This window comes from Diceros bicornis, chromosome 23 (genome assembly GCF_020826845.1).
Source record: "Diceros bicornis minor isolate mBicDic1 chromosome 23, mDicBic1.mat.cur, whole genome shotgun sequence".
Classification (NCBI taxonomy): domain Eukaryota; kingdom Metazoa; phylum Chordata; class Mammalia; order Perissodactyla; family Rhinocerotidae; genus Diceros; species Diceros bicornis.
In genome coordinates this window covers 23,799,925-23,827,608 of record NC_080762.1, presented here as the reverse complement: position 1 = coordinate 23,827,608, position 27,684 = coordinate 23,799,925, and the positions used below count along the sequence as shown (strand labels likewise).

Genomic DNA, 27,684 nt, shown 5'->3' with positions numbered 1-27,684 from the left:
ATCAGGTTCAGCTGGCTCTGACAGCTGGATTCCCACCAATTCCATTTCTTCTTTCAAGCACGTGAGGAGACAACATTCCCCAGACTCTTTGCTTCTAGATGAAGTATGCAACACGTTCTGGTTGATGAAATGTGAGAAGAAGTAATAAATGCCACTTCCAGATCCTGCCTCTAAAATGTCCCATTAGACCATCAGTTCATTGTCCCTTCACTGACGGCCAGATGAAGGCAGAGGATCCAGTAGAGGGCTTCAAAGGAGCTCTAGGGGATGGTGGTGCCATAAGATGGAAAGAGCCTGAGCCACAGCTCAGAGGAGAGACATGCAGGAGAGCTGCTCAACTCACATTAGACTAGAATGTGACTAAATAGTGTCAAGCCTCTGAGATTTCCGGGATTTTTGTTACCGCAACCAGTGTTAATTTCCATGACTGATACACTGAGCAAATTAAGACCCTAGGATAGCCTCAGTCTTAAACTTAAATAGCAGAGAGATAGTACCCATCATTTCTTTTGTTTGAGCTTGTCAAAACAAGGAAGTTAGATCCTATATTCTCTTCAGTTCTATGTCTCATAAGTGTGGGATATCAGAGACCCAAAATTTTCCATGGCCCACCATGGAGGGCAAAGCATGGCGGCTAGGTTTCCCTACTGAACAGAACAAAGACTCCCTCAAGGTGAGCATAGGGGTGCATTCTTCTCTAACTTCTGGGAGTTTGGTACAAATAGGCTTGACATGGAGGCCCATACTTTGCCTCAGTGCACAAGGGAACTTATCCGGTGCAAGAAGGGAGCTGTTTCCCACCATAGCTCAGCCTTGGCCCCACCAGGTAGCTCTACTCCTGGCCCTCACCGGGTGTGCCTGGAAGAGCCCCGAGATCTGGGCTCCACTCTTCTCTCCATTATTCACTGAAGAGCAGAGGCAGATTTGGGTGCCTCTACAAATATTTAGAAAATGCTTTGTCTTCCATATTTAAATATATAGATATATCTTAAATATGTATGTGTACTTTTTTTCCCTTCATTTTTTCTTTTCATTTTTTTCCTTTTAATATGTACAGGCTCTTTTCGGGTGTGTATCAGTAAAAAAGGAAGGATATTGCACACGGCTTTTCTGCCATCCACAAAAGCAAGTGAGAAATACTTCTGTGGCCTCTTCTATTTTACAGCTGTCGGGCTTCAAAGCCAACAGGGAGACACCTCTACCACCTCAGCCTGGGAGAGGCTTCACCCCAGACCTCTGTGATTCCAGGACCTCCAGAGAACTGCTCTGACCCTTGGGTGGTGTCTTTATGTGACGCCCGCAGAGTTAGCAAAGTCTCCTGAAGGTCTGCCTCCTGAGATCTGACACCTCGTGGGTAAATCATTTTTAAGAGCGCATGGCACTGTATGAAGTTTATGTAGGATGGACATAAATTGGGATCTGGAAAGAGCCCAGTTTCCTGTGGTGACAGGCAGCTAGGCTGGTGTGCTTTAACACTCGGTCACCCCCTTTACTGGACTGCATTCTATCAGCTGGAGGCCTTAGGAGAATAACAGATGACAAAACGAAGGTCTGCGGAGGGAGAGAGAGACGTCAGACACTGGCACACGGCACCGCCCCCCAATCCAAACTCAGAACAGCTTCTAATACTGCGAGGTTTGCTTGGTGCAGGAAACCTATTACACTGAAGGCGGCTCCCTCTAACCCCAGACTGACCCCTTTCTGGAGGTTAGGATGATGGACTTCAGACAAACCAAAGAATTAGAAAGACAGACGTGGGGGAGTGTGGGTGACAGTTTTATTCTCTGAGACATGGTTACATGGTTCTACTTTAGAATTCTGATTTGGGACAAAGGATCGCCAAAAGAACTCACTGAACCAAACATGTTTAGGGGCTTTTTACACTGAAATCCAGATCAGCCCCCCAGATTCGCTGCCGGATCCACATTTTCAGCTCTGTCTTTGGTTCAGTAGGGTTGCACAGGTTGACCTTTGTGAACGTGAGGGATCCTGGTCTACAGAGTTGAGGGCTGTTCACACACCTAAGCCCCAAACCACATTAGCCCTGGAAGACATGCTTATGGCAACTGCTAGGCTGCCCAAGACGTTACAAATCATTGCTCTCCAAAAAAGGTGGATGTTGGGTTTGGAAGTGTGAAGGGGAGGCCAAGGGGGTGGTGGGGTGGACGTTGGAGGAAGGGAGGGTCATCTTCAAAAATGTGAAGTGGCACATCGGGGTGAGACTTGGAACACCCCCAAATGCCAGTGCCTTAGAGGCAGCTTTGCAGGTTTGGAACTGGGTGGGGCCACGGAGGACGCCAAGTGGCATTGGGAGCCACGAACTCTGCTCTGGTGAAGACCTGGGACACTAATGCTGAAGTGGCTCCTTCAATCCCAAGAAAGGGGAGGTGGAGAAGAGAGGAGGCGAAGAGCTTCAAGGCGTGATCTGTGACCGAGGAAGTTTCCCACATGAACTGACCCGCGCTAGAGGCAGCGGCACAGTGCAGAGACTATGAGAGTGGATTCCGGCACGGGGCAGTTGGCACTTAGTTCCTGGCTTCCCCACTGATTGGCTGTGTGACCTCGAGCAAGTCCCTTAGCCACCTTGTTTTCTAGTTCTCTCAATTATAGAGGATAATAAGCTTACTACGTGTGAACTGTTTAGAACAGAACATGGCACTTCAGGGGTTAATTTAGGAGGAGGCGTCATCTAAGTACCTGTAGGGGAAGAAAAAGATGGAAGTCCCTCTTCTCCCCTGCTCAAGGCCACCTTATGCTTCACCACCGTGGAAACTCTATTGGCAGACCAGAGGGCCAGGCACATACAAATCAATGCAGAATTAAGACTTCCCCGGGTTCCTCCCTTGTGTTCAGGCAGCATGGAGTGGTGGAAAGACCCCTGGGCGGGCAGTCAGTGGACCTGGTTTTCCATCACAGCCCTGTCACAGGAGTCATAGGCCATGTACTCAATCTTCCTGGCTTTCATTTATTTACAGATTCCTACAGCAGCTGAATGGGGCCTTGAAGTTAATCTAGTCCATGTTCGTAATGTCGACAACGGCTACCATCAGCATTTATTGAGAGCTTCCTGTGTCAGACACCATGCTTAGTGTTTATGTGAATTAGCTCAGAATTACCTTCTGATATGAGGTAGTTACTACTTTTACACCCATTTTACAGATGGGGAAACTGAGGAAGAGAGCAGTTAAATGACATTTCATATATATTACCTCATTATCAAATTAATATACATGAGGTAGATATTATCTCTATTTACAGATGAAAAACTGAGGCTCAGAGAAGTGAAATATTCCACCTGTCCCCCAAAGAGAGAGTAGACTTAAATTTAAGTCCTTATAAAGTCTCTTGTAATATGAGTAGTCCTTCTCAATTATTTTATTCTTTATTGAGGAATAACTTACATTCAGTAATGTGCACTAGTCTTAAGTGTACAGTTCAGTGGATTTTTATTTACATATACACCAATGTAACCACCAACCTGATCAAGATTTAGAATATTTCTTTCTCTCCAGAAGGTTCCTCTACACCCTCTCCTGGTTAATATCCCCCAACCCCAAGATAGTCACTAGGCTAACTTCTATCACCATTGATTAGTTCTGTTTGTTTCTGAACTTCATATAAATGGAATCATACAGAAAATACTCTTTTGTGTCTGTTTTCTTCCTCAGTACATACTAATTTTGAGATTTTGTCCATGTTATGGTGTGTATCAATAGTTCGTTCTTTTTTATTGCTGTGTAGTATATTTCACTGCATGAATTTATCCACAATTCACTGATCCATTCTTCTGCTGCTGAACATCTGGATTGTTTCCAGTTTTTGGCGTTATGAATAAAGCTGCTATGGATATTCGTGTGCAAGTCTTTTTGTTGGCATATGCACTAATTTCTCTTGGATATATACCCACCAGTGGAATTGCTGGGACATAGGGCAGTAGGTATACGCTTAACTTTACTGCCAGTTTTCTAAAGTGGTGGAACAAATTTATACTCCCACCAGTTGCTCCATGTCCACTCCCAACATTGTATTGTTAGTCCTTTTGCAGTTAGCCATTCAGTGCTATCCCAGCGTAATTTTAATTTGCAGTTCCTCCATGAGTAATGTTGTTGAGACATTTTCCTATGCTTATTGGCCATCTGGATATCCTCTTTTGTGAAGGGCCTATTCAAATCTTTTGCCCATTTTTAAATGAATTATCTTTGTCATATAGATTTGTAGTTCTTCATATATTCTGGGTATGAGTACTTTGTAAGAAATGTGTATTGCAAATATCTTCTCCAAGTCTGTGACTTGCCTATTCACTTGCTTAATGCTGCTTTTGATGAACATAAGTTCTTATTTTTAATAAGGTCCAATTTATCGTGGTTTACATTAATAGTTGAAATCATTTAAAGAAATCTCTGTGTACTCCAAGGTCATGAAGATATTCTACTCCAAGGTCATGAAGATATTCTACTATGTTTTCCGCTAGAGGCCTATTGTTTTACCTTTCATATTTAGGAAAATAATCTACCATCAAATTAATTTCTGTGTATGGTGTAAGTGTGAAAATTCATTATTTTCCACATGGATATGCAAATGATTTGGCACCATTTTATTGAAAAGACCATCCTTTTCCTACAAGATTTCAATGGTGCCTTTGTTGCAAATCAAATAACTCTATATGTGTGGGTCTCTTTCTGGAGTCTCCGTTCTGTTCCATTGGTCTATTTGTTTATCCTTGCCCTAATAACACTCTGTTTTATAGTTTTATAGAAAGTCTTCAAATCTGGTAGTAGAAGTCCTCCAACTTTGTTATTCTTGTCAAAATGGTTTTGGCTCTTCTAAATCAAAATGGTTTTGGCTATTCTATTCTATTTCCTTATAAATTTTAGAATCTTCTTGTCAATTTTCATAAAAATTTCTGCTGGGATTTTGATTGGGATAGACTTGACTCTGTAGATCAAGATAGAGAGAACTGACATCTTAATAGTATTAAGTTTTCTGATCCATGAGGATGGAATATCTCTCCTCGATTATTTAGTTTGAATAACAATAATTTGAGTAAAACTTTAGTATTTTCAAATGGTTAAGGACAGACTTACCATATCATCCAGTAATTCCACTCCTAGGGTGTATCCTAGGTATACACCCAAGAGAATTGAAAACATATATCTGCACAAAAAGTTGTACATGAATGTTCATAGCAGCATTATTCACAAAGGCAAAAAGTAGAAACAATTCAAATGTCCATCACCCGATGAATGGATAAAGACAATGTGGTATATCCATACAATGGGATATTATTTGGCAATAAAAAAAGTACCAATAAATGCTACAACGTGGATGAACCGTGAAAACATTATGCTAAATGAAAGAAGCCAGTCACAAACGACCATATATTGTATGAATCCATTTAAATGAAATGTCCAGAATAGGCTAGTCTATAGAGACAGAAAATAGATTAGTGGTTGTCTAGGGCTGAGGGGATGGGAAGGGAATGGGTGGGCGGTGATACCTACGGGGTGTGGAGTTTCTTTTGAGGTAATGAAAATGTTCTAAAATTGATTGTGGTGATGGTTATACAACTCTGTGAATATACAAAAAGCCATTAAATTGTATACTTCAAATGACTGAATCATATGGCATGTGAGTTATGTCTCAATAAAGCTGTTTAAAAATTTTTTTAAGTTATTTTGTCCATAATATATTGTTATGGGTTTAGACGCATTTTAACACACATTGTGTTCTGACGCATTATAGTCACACTCTGAGGTACTGGGGGCTAGGGCTTTAACATATGAATTTTGGACATGTGCCATCAAAAGAAAAAATTTTATGTATTTAAAAATGTAGATTTCTGGGTCTCTCCCTAGGATCAGAAGAGTCCACAAATCTGCATTTAACTAAAATTTCAGACCCTGTTCTCTCAGCTGCCTGAGTCAGCAGTGAGCCCACAAGGAGGCAGCCAGCCAGGTCAGAGCTGATAACTTGAGTGTCCAGGGCTGGAGACACACTGCGGGATGCCCCTGTGAGCAGGAGGTGGAATTCGTGCCCACAACTTTACCTGAGGCCTTTTCAGTTTGAAGAAAGCCACGTGGGGCATGGAAGCTCTAGAGTCATTCAGCTTCTGGAGAAAGTCTCTGCAGATGTTAGAATCCTCTCTCCTCAGCAGTCCTTCTCCAGCCCGCCGTGGTCTCATCCTCTGGGGAAGCACATTTGACTCTCTAAAGGGTAAGGGGAGGTACTTGAGATAGTTATATTTATCAAAAGATGGCATAAGGAGTGAGGTAGGGTGTTCCTTCAATGTGGCCAGCCGAGGGACAGGACACTGGAGGCCATTCCACATGGAGACATTCTCATTATGAAAAAGACAAGGTAGGGGGGCAGGAAAACAGCCAAAGGGAGTTTTTAATACATCGTTTGACCGGTTTCATCTATAAAACTAGGAGTTTGCCCAGAAAAACAGTCCCTTGTGCCCTATAATTTTGAGATTCTGGGACTCTCTGCCAGAGGTCAGGTTCATCAAATCCAATAGGGCAGCACCTCCTTGAAGTGCTGGTGTTGAGGTCCTGGCTGAAGCTCTGCCTTGTAGCCCCAAATCAAGTGGGAGAAGAGATGTGAGCTGGGCATCTCGCCCTGGTATGACGGGAGTCCTGTTATCCTGGTCCCCAAACCTCAGTCCAAACACACAGCTGCTTGCAGAAGACTGACCACAGGTCACTAGTTCCTGTTGTAGCAGGGACTTGCTTTCTCAGGGCTTGAGTCAGGTCAAGCCCACCTGGCCTGGCCTGGCCGGCTTCTCTAAAAGCTGAAGGCCCCATGGCCGAGACTGCCCTGCTGCCCTGCCCTGGGGGAGCACCCGCAGCTGTGCCCTGGGGTGCTCTGGTCACCAGCCCCTTTGAAGTCCCTTCTTGCCAGCAGGGGCAGACTGTGATGCGGTTGCCAGGGCTGCCCAGACCAGAGTTGAGGGTGGGAGCCTTCCATGGGCTGAGGCAAGTGGGCTTAAAAGGAACACAAAGAGTGTCATGTGGTTGTTCTGCAGCTACAAGTTTCCAGTGGGAGGAAGGTGAGAGCAGGAAAGGGCGTACATGCTCAATGCAAATTCCTGGGCCTCCAGCCAAGGAAGCCTGATTCAGCAAGTCCGGGGAGGGGCCCAGAAACTTGCATTTATTTATTTATTTATTTATTTATTTATTTATTTATTTTGTGAGGAAGAGCAGCGCTGAGCTAACATCTGTTGCCAATCCTCCTCTTTTTGCTGAGGAAGATTGGCCCTGGGCTAAGATCCATGCCTGTCTTCCTTTACTTTATATGTGGGACGCCTGCCACAGCATGGTTTCATAAGCAGTGTGTAGGTCCACGCTCGGGATCTGAACCTGCGAACCCCGGGCCCCGGAAGCAGAGTGTGAACTTAACCTCTATGCCACTGAGCCAGCCCTCAGAAACCTGCATTTTTCAAGATTCTCTTAGGGAATGCACAAGCAGGTTTGGGAAGTGCAGTTTTAGGTTCCCCTGGTTGGAGTTTGTTCAGAAAGCTTGGGAAGGGTCAGAGGTCAGTGTGAGACAGTTTGCATCAGGAGTTGGGAGCCTCCCTCCCTCCCTGGGCTCAGGGGCAAGGGCTTGGCTCACCCCATGACCTAGAACCCCCAACCCAGCCCCCTGGTACAGAGGGAGCCTGGGGCAGTCGGGCTCAGAGGAGCATCAGGCTGGGTGTGCAGCAGGAAGAGCCAGCCCCGGGCTGAGCCCCAGGCTGAGGGCCCAGGAGGAGCCGCCAGGCCCGCAGCTGCAGTCACGATTCTGACCGGGCAATTCTCTCACGTTTGCAAAATGCAGCTATCGTTGCAAGCACTGTGTGCACGAGCTGCTGCTTTCTAGTCTCAACATGGGTCCACGGGATCTTGAACCCGAGTGGACATGTGTCTGCATGCAATACAGACGCACCCTCTCCTGATATGTTTGAAGCCAGCTGTGCCTGGAACTCCAGTGAAGGGCAGTGCTCTGCAGGTTCCCGGTCAACAATGGAAGCTTCTCCTAAGTCAGGTCTTCTGGATTTACTAGCCAGTTTCAGCAATAGGCACAGGCGCTTTAATTTTAGACAATAACAATCCTTACGACAATAACAATCCTAACGTTTACCGTAAAGAGGCAACAGACTCTCCGCCAGGCTACAAGTTTCAGAAAGTTTTATATTACAGCACCAAATCCAGCGATATGGTTCCAATCAATTCAGGAAATAAATGTCTACAATTTATTTGGTTCTCTAAAACTCAGAACTCTTGGCCAAAAATGTGCCCTTTGATCTTCATCCCTTTAATCTGAAGCATTCTCTAAATGCATTTCCATTTTAATGAACAATGCCTTACATTGGCATAATAGTCTTTGTTGAAGAAACTCAGATTGTATTTTAGTATTCCAACTCTTGGATTAAATTCAGTATAACATCCGAGAGCCTAATGTGTGGCAAGTTCCTACCCTCGGTGAGCAGACAGGCGAGGAGGAAAACTGAGGGAAAAGTGGGCAGCGAATGCCATGGAGAGACCAGAAGCCAAGCGTGGGGAGTTCTCAGGAGGGAGCTTTCACTGTGATGGAGGGATAAGAGAAGGCTTCATGAGAGACCAGATGTTTGAGCTGGGCCTCAAAGTTTAGATAGGCTGTTAAAAAGAGGAAAGATGGCAAAAGAACATTCCAGGCCAGGGGAAAAGACTGGAGTAGTGCAGAGCACGCTTGAGGAGTTGCAGGCAATTCAAAGTAGCTTGGATCTAGGGCGGGGTTATGGTGGAGGTGAAGGGAGAGATGAGGCTGGCAAAACAGTGGAGCTGGACTGCAGTGGCCTGAACACTCTTGAATTAGCTCAAATGATGAGATGATGTTCTGCAAGGGTTCGAACAATCTCATGGAAATGGCACGCAGGAAATACAGCAGGACCTCCAGATACAGGAGTGTGGACAGCAGCTGTTTCCAGTCACTCTCTCTCTCGTGGCCCATGATCTCCAGCCACTGCTCCCCCTTTGTCCTGGCTCCTTATATGCAGACTGTGTCCTCTGCTCCCCCATGGGGCCAACTCTTGCCCTGACTCAGCCTCACCTGTGGGCCAAGCGTCCATCACAACAGCCTCTTGATCCTTGGTTCCAACTCGAGGGAGACAATATTACCTAGGGGCCCGTCGATGGATTGATTCCTCCTGGTCAGGTGTCTGCCCTTGGTAACATTCAGCTGTTCTGGTGGGCGCAAGGGTCATGTGGTAAAAACGTGACCTTCAACAGAGGCTGTAGTGTTGGGGAGAATTTAAAGAAAGAGGTGTGGGCTGGGCAGGCCCTCCAAACATGTCTCCTTCCACTAGTGGGGTTGTGGGAACCATCATATTTTTTGAGGAGAACAATACAATCAAAGCTGTGCTTTTAGATTTCTGTCCACCCTGTGAAGGACTGACTGAAGATGAAGGGGAAGATGCCCATATGGATCAAATGTCTACCATGTACCATGTACCATCTACCATCTATGCTAGATGCTGTATGCATATTACTTGATTTCGTTTTCACAAGAGCCCATTTTACTTCTGAGGAAACTGAAGCTAAGAGGCTCGGAGAAGTGAAGTAACTTGCCCAAAGTCACACAGCTAATAAAGTGGTAGAACTGTGATTTGAACCTAAAATTGGTCTAGATGTGAAATCCATGTTCTTCCACCATACCAAGCAGGAAATCAGCCAGGACAGCCTCTCGTGGATGTCTGCAGGTGCCTCATGTGCCACGAGTCCACAGCAAATCCGTCATCTCCTGCCTATTTTCTGTCCCTCCTCCTGGAGGGGACAGATATGTTTTATCTCCATTAACGCTATCACCACCTACCCAGGTATCCAAGCCCAAATCTCTCTAAATCTCAGTTTCCTTCTCTGGAAAACAGAGGTCAGAACAAGATGTCCCAAAGGTAACTGTGAAAACAATTAAATGAGATGATTCTCGTGAAGGGCTCAGAACCGAGCTTGGAGCTTGGCACGTGCTGTATGCCAAATTGATAGAGCGAATGATTGGATGTGGGGGACAACAGGAGTGTCACTTGGAGTTTTATTTGTCTAATTCAAGAGTTGGCAAACTTTTCTATAAAAGGCCAGATAGTAAATATTTTCAGCTCTGTGGATCATATGGTCTCTGTTGCAATTACTCAACTTTGCCATTGTAGGGAAAAACCAGCCAGAGACAAGTGAATAGGTACAGCTGTGTTCCAAGAAAACTTTTATACAAAAACAAGCTGGGTGCCGATATGGTCTAGGGTCGGCCTGTCTCCTGGTCTTTGTTCTGACTCCTTCCATGAGGGTGGGGCCATGTCTCTTTAGTTCATAGATTTTTCTCCGTCTAGCACGGTGCCTGGCACGTGGTAGATGCTCCATAAATATTTGTTAAAGGAATGATTAAATGAGAGAAAACAAGCAAGAACAAAAGAATGGCTGAGAAGGGACAGACTGAGGATCATTGAGTATTGGTTGCAAGGTTCAATGTAGGAAATAGAAACCATGCTAGGTTTTTTAAGCAAAAAGAGGTTTAATATGGGGGAATTACAGACTTGTTGGAAGGGCTGGGAGAGAAGGCTCTATGTTGGACCTCCAGGGATGACTCTCAGAATGTGGCAGAACCCGTCTGCCAGGAGAGCTGCCACAATCAGGAAGGTGGGACTCCAGAAGCTGCCCTGGAACTGTTGACTTCAAGAACTCCACAGCTGCAACACAATGGTCAGAAAGTGGTCAGAAGCTGGGAACACATGCCACTGCTGCCCCACCACCTTGCCTGCTTGTTGGGAGGTGCAGCCTGGCCACTGCCACCTCCACCACTGACTCGACCCCTAGGAAGCTGAAGACTGGACGTCAGTGCCTCCATAATCTTGCTTTCCAGCAGAAAACAGCCAAAAACGGTAGGAAATTGGCTTCTGCCTCACTTTTGCCTTCCAAACTTTGTGCAAATATGGCCCTCATGATCCTAGTGGTAAGGGAGTCTGGGAAATGTAGTTTTTAGCTTCCTCAACTCTGCAGCACCAGGAGGCATCCTAGAGAGATGTGGGGATGGAGTCCCACCACGTTCAGCCCAGCCTGCACATTCTGGTGATCTATGGCTGCAAAACGAATCAGCCCAAACCCTAGTGGCTTAAAACCACAGTCATTTATTTTGCTCAGAAATTTGAAATGTGGGCAGGGCTTGGTGGGGGCAGTTTGTCTCTGCTCCATGAGGAGTCAGCTGGGGTAGTTCAACTGGAGGCTTGACATGGGCTCTGCCGTGTGAGCGAGCCCACACAGGCACCTGGGAGCCCAAGCGCTGAGGAACCAAAGCCCTCAGCAGCAGCCCCAGCCGAGCTCCCAGGCAGCGGCCAGCAGCCACTGACCAGCCCCGTGCGCCGCCGTTGTGAAAGCGGCTCCTCCAGCCACATCTGAGCTGCGCCAGCTGACGCCGCATGGAGCAGAGACGCCCCCGGGAGCTCGGTCCAAATCGCAGACTCGTGAGCAAAATAAATGACTGTTTCTATTTCTGCCGCTAAGTTTCGGGGTGGCTTGTTTTGCAGCAAAAGATCATCAGAACATGCGGGTTGTGCTAAATGGGAAGGAGGGAGGTGAACAGATGGGGCAATGAACAAGAAATGAAGCAGCCAATGCCAAAGAGGGGTCATGGTTGACCTAATGTAAGTCCCCCGCTCCCCTGTACCCCCAACATTCAGACTTACCGGATTTCTAATGCTGCTTTGCTACATTTCCATTTTCCCTACTGTTCTACCCACTGTGGTTTGGGCTGTACGTGCTCAGCCAGCAGGCCAAACCTGGGGCTGAATAAAGAGCCCTTTACTCTCGTAAATACTGCTGCCTGGGGGCTCTCTGTCTCTTCCAGAAACTGCCCCGCAGCAATTTGTGATCATGGCCGAAAAGTTTAGATTTTGAAATTGCGAACTGTCATAAAAAGGCAAGACTGACCTACTGTGGCTCTGATTTTTACACAGGCTTCCAAGTAGCTCGGGTGATTTCCAACTACAGCGTTGTCACAAACAGTTGTGCCAGTTGTGTACTGCACAATTCTAGGGGGCACCATTCACATCCTCTCTTGGCACATCTATTACAATAATTTTCTGGCTGATGGCAGCAAAGTGTCTTGAGGTGGGATAGCTTTTTCCAACTTGCAAAAAGGCAATTTATAGCTAGTGGCAGGAGGCAGACGGAAAAACCTAGTGTCTAATAAATCTTAGGCCAGAGGCAGGGGTTGGTGGGAGAGAAGGAGAGAGTGGGGAGGAGTATTAGGACCGGGGAGGGCCCCTTTGGCCAACCAAAATGGGCCCCCAAGAGATAAGAAGTATGGAGGTTTATGGGGTTCAATTTTCAGCCTCATGGGGCCAGCAGGGTTATAGAGGAGGCAGGATTAGGCCAACAAAGAGAAACAGACAGAATCAGCCAGAGATTCGCCATGGAAGGTCAAAATCTAAGGGCTGACTTTAATAAGTAAATAATGGCCCTTTGTGGAGAGATGGGGATGAAGAGAATGAGTGAACATCTAAATAAAAATACGATAGTTCTAGTGGGGGTGGGGAGCAGGGGTGAAGGATGGGAAGAGGAGGAGAGGAACAAGAATAGCGATTGACACGGGAGGTCACCGTCCACGTGAGGGGCGTCTGGTGCACCTGCGGAATTCCTCCCCACCTCCCACCTCTGAAACCTACATCAGTCACGAACAAACATCATGATCGCAATAGTACAGCTTGTGAATGACAAGGTGGATTACATGATGACTTTTTATTTCAGAGATTGCAGATGGCAAAATCCTTACAGTTGGAAGAAGGTTCTTCATCGTGCATTTGATTCTGAAACAGAATCCCAGCCCAGGGCAGCTTTTTGTTTTATCTATGTATCTTCCAAGGTCTCCTGTGGTTGCGTGTATGTTGCTTTTGTTCTTGGCTTGCTGTTTTAAGTATAGCTTTGCTACATTTCCATTTTCCCTACTATTCAAAAACAACTACTTACTTGAATTAGAGCAGAAAAATACTGAATAGAATGAAGCCTTGCTTTCCCCTCTCGAACATGGCGAGGTCATGGTTTAGTGATAGCAATGACAATGATTAATGCCTCACACTTTCACTTCGAGACCTTCAGAAACGTATCAACAAATATTTTCTGAAATTTGCAGGTGAGGGGGGGAGGTGACGTGGCTCACACAGGATTGCGCCAACTATAGTCTAATTCCTTTTCCCCTTCCCAATTATGTCACGAATTACGCTTTGGTGAACAGTACTGGAGCGGTTCATATTTTAAATCAAACTAAAGTCCACTGAAGTAGGAAAATTATGCATTTTACGTAAATGATGTGGGCAAATTATTATTCAATTTTTAACAGGGTTTTTCCATCACTTTGCTCTGCGCAATGTAATATGGTTAATTTAGCAGAAAGCATTGTTATTCATTCCCTAATTCTCTAGGCAACTGCTGTCATTTACTTACCATTTCCTTGCTGCTCTCTGGGAATTGACAGACCTTCTGGCTCCATTTAGGGTGGTTTGGGTTCCAGAATGTTCTCCAGAGGCTCTGCCTCCCTCCTGGTGTCTTCCTGCACTCACCCCTCAGGAGGAGTCTAAAAATGAAAGGAGTCACATACCTGGATTTAGTTTATGAGTGCCTTTAAATAAATTCTTCTGTGAACACACACCAAAAGAAAAAAAGATAAAATCTCTTGCTATTTAGTAATATTTCCCCACAGTATTACATGGATGCTTGTCATTAAAAACACTATCTGAATAATGCCCATTTCATTCTCTTTTGCTTCCAATGAGCTACTTATTGATTATTACATAGCAAGCACTTGATAGTTAACCAAAGGGAAAAAAAATTCCAAAACAAAACAACCAGAGCACCTTGCAACTGCTAGTATATACCTTCCTTCATGAGTGCACATGTTGCATGATGATTCAAGCAAAACAGCCTAGTAAATGGAAGGAGAGGAAAGAATGCAGTGGGCTCATAAATGGGAGAAAACCCCCTACTAATTGTTAGGAAGAGAGGCGGTGAGGAGTTATTACAGGCCTCTTTCCCAGCAATTCTTTTATTCTCATACTCTATAAATATAGTTCAAACTACATTCCAGTGGGGACACTGGAGCCAACAACCTGCTTAAAACCTCACTCTCTGTCCTTTTATGGTATTATCCACCATCCTCTCCTGTGAGCAGCTCACTAGTCAGAATAAATGATGAACCTATATACTTTTTAATGTGTGTGTGTGTGTGTGAGAGAGAGAGAGGGAAAAAAAGAGAGAGAGATTCAGATTTTTCTTGGCTTGGGTTTGCTTTTTCTTCATTTGGACGCAGTTGCTGAGCTCTTTCTTTTTTTTTTTTTTATAATTTTATTTATTTATTTTTTCCCCCAGAGCCCCAGTAGATAGTTGTATGTCATAGCTGCACATCCTTCCAGTCGCTGTACGTGGGACGCGGCCTCAGCATGGCCGTAGAAGCGGCGTGTCGGTGTGCGCCCGGGATCCAAACCCGGGCCACCAGCAGTGGAGCGCGCGCACTTAACTGCTAAGCCACGGGCCGGCCCTGCTGAGTTCTTTCTATACTTAAAGCATGAGCTTGCCCCTAATGGGGGTTGGGAGTCAGAAGGAAACACACCTAAAGGCAAAAAACACTGGACCTACCGTTAAGCAGGACATAATCTACTTCTCCATGTCCTTTGAGACTGAGTTCAGGCACCACCTCCTCTAGGAAGCCTCCTCTGCACTCCTCATTCTGGGCTGGACGGCACGCCTTTGCTACCACCTGTGCTTCCACCTGGCAGATAGCTTATTGCACCTATCTTCTATGTGTCTCCATCCTCACTGGACTAGGAATATTAATCGTCTCTTTCACTTGCTAGTGCTAAGCACAGGGTCTGGTCCACAATAAGCACTCAAATGTCTGGAGAAGGAATGAATGGTAAGTTCTCACACGTATCCACAGTGCTTTCATCATCCATTGCTTTGAACGGCCTTGGCAAAGGACTCTTCATCCCAGCTCTGGTTCCCTCCTCCTTGTCCAGCGTCTCCATCCTGTCTATTCCCGTTGGCTACCATCTTGGACCAGCAGGCTGACCTGACCAGACCTTCACTTTCAGGTGGCTCTGAGTGGTTTTCCTCTTTCCATCATCAAACCCCCTCATCTTCTGTCCCATTCTCAGTCAGGGACTGCTCTTTGCTGGGTGAAAAAAGGGAATCAAATAAGAGAATCCATATTAATGGAAGTTAATGTTACCTCTCCTGTCTACAATATTTTCATGTTAGCAGTAATATTTTATGGACAACATCTTCACACTGTGATTCTCAAGCAGGGCACAGAAGGGTGCCAGCGACACTACAAGCCATAGACTGGTAAACAATGCACAACCTGGAGGTCTGGGAAAATAATTTTATATGAAGACAAAAACTGGATATTTTAGGGGAATATCAAGTTAGCATAAAATTACAAGGTTAGAATGAGACCTTGAAGGCCCTAGGTCCCAGGGGGTACAAGTTTATTCCCATTGGTGTTGGGACGAGTTCCGGGGAAAGGTTTAGGAAGCACTAATGATGTTCACGTCAGGCTATAGACTGGTCCTTCAAATCACATATTGAAGACTGGTGACCATACATAAACAACGGGCAGGGCTTGTCTTGGGCAGCTCACAGCCAATCCCGGTGTGCTCCGTAGGTTCTTAGATAAGTGTGTCATTTGCAGGTTAACCATTCACCCCTGGGTGGCATCATCCATCTGGCCATCCATCCATCCATCCAACATCCACCATCAGCTCATCATTGCTCTAGGTGCAGGGAGAATAATGGTGAACAAGTTAAGCAGTTTCCGTTCTCAAGGAACTCACAATCTGGCAGTGAAAATGCATTAAAAGAAGAGTTATATTATCAAACACATTATTAGAAGAGAAGTATTCTGGAAAGGAGCATAGTGTTCTGGCTGCTGGGGAAGCAGTCATTTGTCACTGATCACATTCTACTTAGAATAGTCTCTGCCACCCTGGAAAACTACTTATTTTTATTTTCAGTCTTCAAATTAATTTTTAAATAAAGGTTTATCTCCCCCATCCCATGGAATTCTGAATACTTTGCATGTTCAGAAAGAATGAGGTACAATTCAGGAATTTATTATGAAAAATTTCTGAGAATATAGGTATATATAAATTATGAAGGTGTATTTGATATTTCAAAGATGCTAAACATACTAATTTTCCATTTTTCTTCTGTAGTTGTAATCTATTTTTGAGAATTAAATAAAATAAACATATATTATTGGTACCTGCTTTAGTAAATCTGTACCTCACAATATCATTTTTAGAATAAAAGTCTGGGAGCTGGCCTTGTGGTGTAGCAGTTAACTTCGCGTGCTTCACTTTGGCAGCCCGGGTTTTGCAGGTTCGGATCCCGGGCATGAACCTACATATCGCTCATCAAGCCATGCTGTGGCAGCGTCCCACATACAAAAAGAAGATTGGCAATAGATGTTAGCTCAGTGCCAATCTTCCTCACCAAAAAAAAAAAAAAAAATTTGTTTGAGTTCCCTTCCCCCCCCCAAATTATTTCCTTCCTTCTTTCTTTTCTTCCTTCCTCCTTTCCTTCTTTTTCTCTTTCTCTCTCTTCCTCCCTCCCTTTTTTCCTTCCAGCAAATATTTTGGACAGTTTAATTGAATTCCAACGGTATAATATATAATGGTAAGAAAGCCAACAAAAGCCATCTAAACCTATTAAAATACCTTTCAGGAACAAATTGACCAAATATCATTTTATCCAAATACAGCTTGTTAGGAAATGTTTATCCTGTCAAGTGAGGTTCTCTCATGCTGAGCCATGACAAAAGAACAGATGACATCCCTTACGCGGTGGGCTGCAGCATAATTCTCTGTGTACTGCTGAAAACCTTACCTTCTTTCAAGACTCATGAACCATTCCAATTAATACGGTATACATTCTTAAGGTCCCACAGGAAATCTCAGATAAAATTTTACAGCTCCAATGCTGATAGAAAAATCCTCTGGTGCCAAGATTTAGCCACAGGAGGGCTCCTGTCTTTCTCAAGGCAGGTAAACACCCTCTGGCACTTGTCAGGAAATCTTCAGTAGTGTGGCTGTATTTGAAGGATTATGAATACCCCTAACTTTTCTCGTGGATCTGCCTGGTTCCCCACACACCTTTCTTTGCCATGACCAAGGCACAGACAATTGCATCATTTGCTTCGTCTACACTCTGATGCTCTAACACATGGGAGGCCCTGCGTCTACTACGGCTCTCTGGTCCTCCCAGCCCATCAGTGCATGGTGAACCAAATGGCCTCAGAGGAGAGTGTGAGCTCAGTGAGCATGGGTGAACAGAAATCATTTTGTCACGTATACCAGGTCTGAGCTTGGTCAAGTTGTATTCTTTAGCAGGTTTCCTATTTGATTTTAAGAAGGTAAAAAGAAACAGTTTATTAGGAAGGCTCCCTAGGCAACATAGCAATGCCAGATGCCAGCTCTCCTAAGAGAACAGAGCAAGTACTTATTCACTACAGATCACTAAAGACAAAAAATATTTCACCATCATTTGCCTCTAAGGTGCCTTAGATACTTTTCTAAGATACTTTTCTTTCTTAACAAGAGAACTTTCTGGTCAGTGAATTCAGTTTATACACCTCAAACTTCTACAACTTGTGAGGGAGAGGGGCTTCTTAGGCAGTGTTGGGACTCCCTGGAGCCGATGTTTCATTTGCCTGGACTGGTCTACACAGCACTCTCTCGACAGCACATTAGTTTATTGGAAGAAAAAACCCAAAACGTCTCTGATTTCTTTGTATTTATAACTATTCTTTTACTTTTTTCTGCAACCCTACTCTAAGTGTTCCAGAACAGTCCCAGCAAGCTGCATTTCATAAGAGTACCTTTGAGTTAACTCAAGTTCTTAGTTTTGCTTCATATAAGAGAATCCGCAATGAACTCAATTGATGAATTAAAGGCTATACCTTGGTTTGAAGAGACTACGTTTTTTCTTAAAGCATCTCCGTTTAAAGAGATTTAGATTGTTATGACTGTCAGATTGTTATGACTTTTTCAGGTTTTTTTGAACAACCAAGACAAAAATATAAACAAAAATCCTCCAGAGAATATTTGCAAATTATCCAACCTAGTGGGATGTGAAGAATAAAAATAGTTATCTTTAGGGGCTGGCCTGGTGGTATAGTGGTTAAGTTCGGCATGCTCCACTTTGGCGGCCCGGCTTTGCGGGTTTGGATACTGGGTACGGACCTACACCACTCATCAAGCCATGCTGTGGTGGCAACCCACATACAAAATAAAAGAAGACTGGCAGAGATGTTAGCTCAGGACCAGTCTTCTTCAAGCAAAAAAAAAAAAAAAAAGCACACACATACACACAAAACCAGTTATCTTTAAAAATATCTAGAATGTGTTCAATTGCCCAGTAATGTAATAATAATTGTATGTAATAATATCTTTAAAATTTTATCAATTGTATTAATACCAAAAACAATACCATAGTGACTAGGTTAACCAGAAAATCCCTTTGTTTCACCTTTCATTTTTTTTAAATATTGGAAATCCTTTCTAAATATAGAGGTTATTTCAGCAAGAAAACTGTTCTTGTATGATTCCACATGACAGCGGTGATCTTAGAATCACAGGATCTTAGATCTGTAGGAACCAACAGCAAATCCTTACCCAACGCCCTCATTTCTACAGACAGGCCCTGAAAGCAAGAGATGCCAAGGTTCTGTAGCTGACCGAGCGCAGAGCCAGGACTAACAGTTAGCCTGGTCTACCCACTGCCCCTTCCACCACGCCAGGCTGTTTCCTGCTTAGTAACTTCATTACAGAGGTGGAAGGACACTGGGAAATATATATACTGACTCTAGGACAAGAAAGATTCTTCTTGTAATTGCCTCTTTCTCCTACAAGTGGGACACAGAAAATTCCAGTTAGAGAAAATGTCTGCTAAATTAAAATGTTAAAGCATGCCTCACCTTGCTTTAACAATCCTCTGAATTAGCTAGACGATAGCCTGGCCTTTCAGGGGATAAAACAAACAAACAAAGAAAAAACCATTCCAGGTGTTCTGTATGTTTCTGTCACTTGAAATCATTGCACAATGGTTAAATTCACCAGGTGACTCTTGACCACCTGGTGTGGGGACAGATATGTCACTTGAGTACTTTCCATGATTTAAACAAATGAACAAAAAAAAATTCAAATGTAAAATGCTCTCTTTTTAATTACTAAATTAAGAAAGTTAAACAATTTAAAAATGTAAACTCACAAATAAATCATAACAAAAAAGGAATTAAGACTTCAGAGTTGCTACTCAGTATTAAAAACCCAATAGAAATAGGCTTTTTGATTTGTTGTTGTTAAACATACGTAATTCAAGGCTGGTACAAACAGCAACTGAAAATGTAATACTTTTTTTTTTTGTGCATCCCCATGAGATGTAAAGTAGTGCATAGTTATTCCACTGGAGAACTCTTGGACATAGAGAAAGTCATTTCATTAGCAGTACAGGACATTTAAAACACTTATTTTACAATGGGAAATGTACAACCCCCACCCTCACCCTCCCGTAAGTTTTAGTTGCATGAGAAAGTTTAGCAGGTTGCCATGACTACAAAGCTATGGGTTTTAGACCATTTAAATGTGGTTACAAGGTTTATTAAATAAAAAAAGTTTGAAACATTTCAGCATTTGTATTTTTATACAAGAAGTTTGTGTGGTATCCATTTTCCAGTTCCCCTGGTGGTATTGGCCGTTTGCTTGCTTAAATACGCTCACTTTTAGGTCTCAAGAACAAATTGCAGTTTATGTAGAAGCAAATACTGGAAACAGAACTTGTGAATTCAGCTTGGGGCCTGATGAGGGGTCAAAGTAACAGCCATCTACAGGTACAGTCATGAACCAAAAAAGTGCAATCCAAATTAAAAATATAAACCAAGAATCATGCTTTGCAAAAGCCAAAAATGAGGCCACTGGTTTTCAGAATAACACCAGTGCTTTTACGCTGATTTTGCAGTAAAATCCTCACTCTGGTTTCTGAAGCTTTGTGGCCCACGTTGGCCACGGTCTCCACGTTAGCACCCACATGGTGTATGTACAGGAATGTATATATTATATATATTCATATTTATAAAAAAGAAAAAACCAAACACCTGTCCTGATTGGTTTTTGTTAAAACATGAAAAAAAATTTTATTGTTTTAGACAAAGAGGCCACTTTTGGAAAATAATACTTTTTTTTTTAGTTGAATCAGGTGAAGACAGAGTTAAAATCACATAGGATTTGCATTTTAAAAAAAGGAAAGCACTAGGATCGTTGGCACTGGAGTAACTATTTACACGGAACAGAGGTTTGGCCTTTTACATAACATCGATACAATGCATTTTCCAAAGTCTGAGAAATAACAAGGTTCTGTCTCGTATGCTTCACAGAGGAGGTTCGGATTTGGGGACAAGTGTCATTAATGAGGGCCATGGAAGTTCGTCAGCTTCAGAGTCACATGCAATCTGATCCTGGACGGTTCTCGCTGCTCTGCTCGGAGCAGCTGGCTACGGAATTGGAAGCTAATGGGGAGGGGGCGGGGAAGCCTCGGGCCGAGGCCTCTCTCTGCAGACCCAGGTCTTACAGGTTTTCACCAGGCTGATACTGGGGCTCTGTGGCGGTGAAGTAGTCTTCCAGGAAGCCCTGCAAGTACTCGAAAGTGGGCCGTTCTTCGGGGTCCTTTTTCCAGCAGTGGATCATGAGCTCGTGGAGAGAGATGGGGCAGTCCTGCGGGCAGGGCATCCTGTACCCGCGCTCCACCTGCTCCAGCACCTCCCGGTTGTTCATGCCTGCAAAGAGAAGGCCGGTGAGAGCGGGCACCTCCGGCCGCCAGGCCCTGACCACCGCCTGGGGCTCCCCTGTCTTCTGCTTAGAGCCTGTACGTGGTTAAAACATGTTGAGGGCCCCTACCTCCCCCAGAGTGGAACCCTGCCTTAAACGGGACACCGCACCGCTCAGAAATAAAAAAGAAATGTGCTACTGATGCGGGGAAAAACGCGGATGATTATTCTCAAAAGAGTTCTAAGTGATAGAAGCCAGACACAAAAGGCAACATACAGTATGATTTCATTTATATGAAGTTCTAGAAAAGGCAGAACTACAGTGATAGAAAGCAGATCACCGGTTGCCAGGGGTGAGGCGAGGGGAACGCCTGCGGGGGCGGCAGGGAACAGTGAGGGTGATGGAAATGCTCCGTATCAGGGTCGGCAAACTCTTCCTGTCAAGGCCAGAGCGAAGATATTTTAGGTTTTGCGGGTTGCATACTCCCTGTTACCTATTCTTCATTTTTTTTTTTTTTACAACCCTTTAAAAACGTACAAACCAAGAACAGGGTGGGAGCTGGGTTTGGTCCACAGGCCGTAGTCTGCCAACCCCTGTCCTACATCCTGAATGTGGGGGTGTGACTCTTTATGTTGTCAAAACTCACTGAATGCTTAAAATTGTTGAATTCTATTGTATGTAAGTTACACTTCAATTAAGCTGACAAAAAATATGAATGAAGCTGACAAAAAGAATCCATGGAATGAAAAACACTATCCCTTGTTTATAGCATCTATAAGCTCTGCTGATGAATTACATAAGTTAGTTTTCCTCACGCCTGGGCAAGCTGTTGGTGCTCCACTGTCCGAGACCTGTCATCATGCCACCACGGCTGGGCACCGTCTAGCCCAGTGACCCCCAGGTACCCTGAGGTTTGGTAACTCTGATAGGCAGACAGGGCGTCTCCAGGGCCTGTGTTTACTGAGGATCTAGGACAGGCCATTTATCAGTTGAGACCTTTGTGACCCTCTGGGGGAGCTGCCTCATGTTGGAACATTAGGCTGCGCAGCACTAACAGGAGACACTTAGGGAGATTGCTAGCCCCGGAGAGAACGCAGCCTGCCTGCACATTGGCCTTCTTGACAGAACAGGAAATACCACACTTGGGGTGAGGCGAATGCCCTGACCCCTTTCCCAATCGCTGCCAGGCACCATTCTCCAGTTTTCTTTTTTGCCATATCACGTTCTGCTATCACCCGCCAAGCCCTTCTATGTTTTTGCTGCTTCTTGGCCCCAAGCCTGCAATCTGGAATCCTCCCCAACTGCTGACCGGGTTAATTTATAAAAGCAAGAACCTGGGTTCGAGCCCTGCAGAAGCCTAGATAGATATCCTCCCCTTGCCCTCAGGGGTGTATCCAGCAGGAGAATACGGCAGATGCATGCAGCAGCTCCCTTTAGTTCTGGAGGAGGTGGCAACCCGCTAGAACCCTGTCCGCCTGGCCAGAGGAGCCAGGTTCAGAGCACAACCCTGTCACCCTAGGGAGGGGACACTCACATTTTGGGATCTGTTGCCAATTCTCCTTGTTTTGTTGTTACTTTTGTTTTTTTTGTGAGGAAGATCAGCCCTGAGCTAAGATCCATGCCAATCCTCCTCTTTTTGCTGAGGAAGACCGGCTCTGAGCTAACATCTGTGCCCATCTTCCTCCACTTTATGTGGGACGCCGCCACAGCGTGGCCCGACAAGTGGTGCGTCGGTGCGCGCCCGGGATCCAAACCCCGGGCCGCCACAGCGGAGCGCACGCACTTAACTGCTACGCCACGGGGCTGGCTCCTGTTGTTACTTTTGGAGCTGGGTTTGTCCTGGCTCCTTGGCTGTCAACCATGGTCCTGTCAGTCACACACTGGTCCAAACTCTTTGCGGATGCTTTCTTAGTCTCTGCCATTATTATTTCTCGAGGGGATGAAACTTATATGCTATTCCCGCTGGGGTGAAGTAGGCCTTCAATTTAATTATTCTAACATAACCTCGCCCACATTTCGGGGGTGATTCTTATTTTAGGGAGTGGGGTTTGGTAAATGAGTCTAGGTCCCCTCTCCAGTTCGGTGTTCAGTCAGCTCTGTGGCTAATTAGCTTAAATTCTCCTCCAACTGCTGAAAACGCATTTTAAAAACTTAGGATGGAGCGAGGAGCTGGAAGCAAAGGACGGAACCTGGAGCTGCCAGGAGAATGTCCTGCAGTGCTCTGGACAAACAGCGAGGGACAGAGGCCAGCCCTGCCTTATCCACAGTTCCCAAAGCCAATATGCTGTAACACCAGTTCTGGTAACTCATTTGGCAGCAAAACTGATCCGAACTGACCTCATTTGGCCATAAAACCTGACCTGGGTGTGAAGCTATTGACTGTTTTTATTTATTCCTGCATATTGCTGCACAAGTAAGAATGTGCTGCTCTCGACTCTCCTAGGGTGTTATATAAGGTATGGTCTATGCACTGCATGGAGTTTCTAAAAAAAAAAAAAAGTCTGATTCTGGAAGCACATCGAGTCCCAAGAGTTTTGGCTGGGAAGCCTTGGCCTGAGTGACAGCAGTCACCACACTGCAGCCAGCCCAGAAAGGTTAGGAAGAGAGCGTAATCACACACCAGGACTGGCATTTGCCAAAGAGTGTGCTTTGTATTTTAGTACCGTCCTTGGTTTCCCAATATCTCAGAAGACACATGGCCTGAACCTGCTGAAATCCCCCTTGTCCCTGCCCCGGCCAGGAGCCTGTAGGAACTGGAGGAAAGACAGGCAGAAGGTCTGAAGCTCAGAAGGTCTGACAGCCCCTTCTGGAGGTTACAACCCCCCAAAACCAACTTCTAATGCTTTATTCTGGTACTGAGACTCTGTCCAAAATGGCGCCACAGAGTTTAATTAATCATTCTTCTATTGCTCTGTGGAGCTTATGTCAGTAAATGTTTCATTTCATTAAAAAACAAACTGCTCAGGGGCCGGCCGCGTGGCTTAGCGGTCAAGTGCATGCGCTCCACTACTGGCGGCCCGGGTTCGGATCCTGGGCGCACACCCACGCACTGCTTCTCCGGCCATGCTGAGGCCGCATCCCACATACAGCAACTAGAAGGATGTGCAACTATGACATACAACTATCTACTGGGGCTTTGGGGGAAAAAAGGAGGAGGATTGGCAATAGATGTTAGCTCAGAGCCGGTCTTCCTCAGCAAAAAGAGGAGGATTAGCATGGATGTTAGCTCAGGGCTGATCATCTTCACAAAAAAAAACAAAAAAACCAAACTGCTCAAATGGAAAGATTTCATGTATTTTTTTAAAACTCTTAATTCAATCTTGTTAATGGAAAGTTTTATTGGCCACTTGGGTCAAGCCTATTTTCCATTGCTCTGCCCAAGTCTTGGACACAGCAGATACAGCAACTTGACCCTCAATATGTAGCATCTCCTGAGGCTTCCTGGGCAGCATGGCTAAGGGATGGAGCTGTAACTGGGCCCTCACAGGGCAGGATGCCGGCAGGTCTGCACTGTGAGCTCACTGCCTTCTCCTTCTTGCTCTCCACCTCCTGCCTGCACCCCTCCTCTCTTCTCTCTCTTCTCATGCCTTCCTCTCCCCAGGCCTCTCAGAGCATGAGGAGCATATGTAACCAGTTCCATACACGAGGCCAAGTAGAAACATAGCAGTGACAGCTTTGCCAGAAAATTGGGATATAAGACAACGCACTTGGCTGACAATGGCAATCTGAATGGGATTCGCTCTCTCCTAGCCATCCATGAATCAGAACCCACACGGGCTGACCTGAGGACCAGCCCCTTCACAATGGACCTCCCCAACAATAACTGCTCAATCAAGAGAGGCCCACCCAGCAAGGCTTGGGCTAGTTTTTGTTTTACAAATCATAGCTAAATAAAGTGGACTGGGTTCACAGTTTAAAAATAGTATTCTCAGCTATAAGAACTTTGAAAATCATATTTATTTCAAGAATTTCTTTTTTAGCAAAATGGATCTTACCCTGTATACTACTGTAAAGATGGGCCTATTTCATTTATTCTTTTTAGATGGTTTCATATTTTTGTTACAAAGAAAACTGTTTTTTGCCCTCTTTTAGCCACTTTTCCCAACGGCTTTATCTAATACCCAGGAGTGAAGGACAGGGACCAGCAAGGGAAAATATACGAGCCTGAGTGCCAGGGTGGTTAGAGGAGAGTCTTGAGGGACATGGGGATACTAGAAGAGAAGAATCTTTTTATCGTCCTTCCAAAGGAGGAAGCGGAAGGGAGGGAGGAGGGTCCTTGGGAATATTTTTCCTTTTTCAGTGGGGTGAAGGCCGGGGAGAAACAGAAGAGATAGAAACATTAAAACACACGGTGTATGGGCACGTTTTAGGGAAAGGCTGTCAGCAACAGTTTGGGCCTCCAGGTTTCCTGATGGGAGCTGCAATAGAGACCATTTTCCAACAGGAGGGGTGGTCTCCGCCAGCCAGTGGTGTGACTGTGGGAAGTGCCACGTTCACAAAGCGTGCCCGGGCGTGTCTCCTGGTTCCCAACCTCCATATCTGATAGGGGCGCAGGGCTGGGCAGCTGGCAAGCACAGACACACTGCCCATTTCACTCCAGCCCTGTCCTCCTCTGCCCGCACCGCGACAGCTCCTGCCCCTCCTGCTCTCTCACGGGAGTCAGCTGCGAAAATGGGCCATTTCCACCGGTCACTCTCACAGGGCACAACTCAGTGGTACTCAGGTCACAGAAAGCCTGTGTAGCCTGTGGTGTGGAGGTTTCCTTTCAAATTCCTCTTCCCTAGATCCTCCACGGGGGCCTCCTGTCACCATGGATTTCAGGCTTTAAAACATGGCCAGTGACAGCATGGTTTCCAGTCGGCCTGCCCAAAACACAACAGAGGAGATTCTCCAGCCAAGTGGACTGAACTCACTTCCTGCCATTATGACCATATTCTCCTTTCTAATTCATTTTTCTGGTTTCCTCTTGGTTTCTGAATTAAGGTCAAGTTTCCAACTCTCACTTTCCAACCCTTCCTCTGTACGGTTGCCAACAATGTCATTTTCACGTGCGTGTGTTTTCTTTCTCTTCTCTTTTTGTTTTTTCTCCTCCTTTTCTTTTAAACTTTCCCCCTCTTGTTCTTTGAGCTACATACTCACTCAGTAGCGCCTCGCCTCTTTTCTTTTAGATTTTTTAGGGAAGAAGAAAAATTCATTTTCATTGGCAGAGCCACTTCAGTACTTCTGACTTCGCATCTCTCACTGTGTCTCTCAGTGGGCAACTTGACTTCCCCTGGCCTCAGTTTCTCCATTTGTCAACAAAATACCTCAACAGTCACTGTGCTTTTAGCTGTTTGAAAAAAAATGTCTGCTGTGAAAGAAAAGTGTTTGCTTTCCAGCTTTCCATTTGCGCAGCTTCCTCATATGGATCTCTGAGGGGCTGTCTCTGCAGGATTAGGGAGTTGAACTCTGTTCAAGTTTACATCTGGATTTGATTAGGGGTTGTAAGAACCTGGATTTTTGTGCCACGTGAATAATTAAGCACTTTGACAATGGGAACGATGTTCAGTTATCAGACATCCAGATCACTTTTGTAAACTGGGCTTTCCATTCACAGGAAACTAGCCTGTATTGTGCATAAGGCCTTCTGTTAGAGGCTCTCCCTTGCTTCTCTGCACAACCCTGTAAATAGTCCCTTCTGTTCACTGTCTGCCGAGCAGAGCTGTGCTCGTGCCAGGAGGAAGGAGGGCTAAGTTAATGGTGCTCGCTCAGCACACGCATGTGCTATCAGATCATCACGAGCTCTAGTTATCTGACCAGGCAGCAATCAGGACGCTTCACGTTAGGTTTTGGTAAAGGATCCAAGTACAAGACTTGGGCAGATAGATGCTGATCAATGAGCAGAGATGAAAATAAAGGAGTGACCTTGAGAAGGCACAATAATGACTAGTTTTGTTTCTCTTCCCCCATCTTACCAGATAACCTCAGGGCAGCTCTTTTTATTAAGCCCACTGTATTAATAAATACAGAAAGATGGCTACTCAGGTACCATGGCACACACAATTTAAAGTTGATAATACAGTACCATAAAGAACTCTTTTGTCCCAGAAAAGGAGAAGTGAAAAAGAGGGCAAGGGTGCCCATTAGGAAGGCCATGGAAATGCGCAGCTGAGGAGGAAGGGCAGCGGACGCAGAACTCAGGAGCGGAAGGTCCCTCTCTGGCGGCCCTCTTCACTTGCATTCTCCTCCTGTCCTCTCTCTTCCTTTCACCAGCCACACTGGGCAAGAGAAACCTTGTGGGGGGAGGTGACAACATGACTCCTGGGCATTCCAGGCAGGATTCCCTCCCTGAAGGGAACGCCTTGAGCTGGAAGGAAAAGCTCCGGGGACTGTGGCTGGGGGCAGGGAGGGCAGAGGACAGAGCCCCCCTGGCTAAGGTTAGAGGTCTCATCCTGCTTCCCATTCTTCTGGCTGGATTGTCTAACCTCTTCCTACCGGGAGAAAAATCTGCCCCTGTCAGCATGCTGGGCACAGCAGGGATAGTGTGCAGGCAACAATGATGGGCTGCTGAACACGGAGGAATAGATGGCCACGGTCCAGGGCTCTAAGGCGTCTGAGTGGGGCAGAGGGAGGATGGGTTGCAACTTCTAATTCTTTAAGGAAGGCACTATAGTTTCACTAATTTCCCTTGCGTCTTCAAGTCATTATCAGGTGCCTAGATGCATTCACGAAAGTCAGCTGTCACTTGCCAAAAAATCTGAAAGTGCTTCAAATACATGGATAAATGTGATGTGCTTCAGAGAACGTTCCTGCTTTGCCAGATCCTGCCAAATTCCCAAAGCAGGTGTTCAGTTGAGTGCCAGGGCACAGAATGGCCAGGACATTCTGCC

The 27,684-nt window shown here is 45.2% G+C and overlaps 1 protein-coding gene and 1 long non-coding RNA gene across 9 annotated transcripts in view; both read right to left on the bottom strand.

Moving 5' to 3' along the window:
* Positions 1 to 10,480: 10,480 nt before the first annotated feature.
* LOC131420667 (uncharacterized) lies at positions 10,481 to 16,047 on the bottom strand. Its single transcript, XR_009223612.1, has 3 exons — positions 14,631 to 16,047; positions 13,443 to 13,572; positions 10,481 to 10,693 (listed from the first exon to the last, which is right to left on the bottom strand). It is a non-coding gene; the product is annotated as an uncharacterized LOC131420667 (long non-coding RNA).
* Positions 16,048 to 19,197: 3,150 nt separating this feature from the next.
* FYN (FYN proto-oncogene, Src family tyrosine kinase) overlaps positions 19,198 to 27,684 on the bottom strand; it is a 212,093-nt gene continuing 203,606 nt past the window's right edge. For all 8 annotated transcript variants that reach the window (XM_058566437.1, XM_058566438.1, XM_058566436.1 and 5 more), the window contains one exon: positions 19,198 to 20,823. In XM_058566437.1, the coding sequence (XP_058422420.1) occupies positions 20,615 to 20,823 (209 nt within the window). In that variant the 3' untranslated portion in view covers positions 19,198 to 20,614. The remainder of the gene's footprint in view (positions 20,824 to 27,684) is intronic.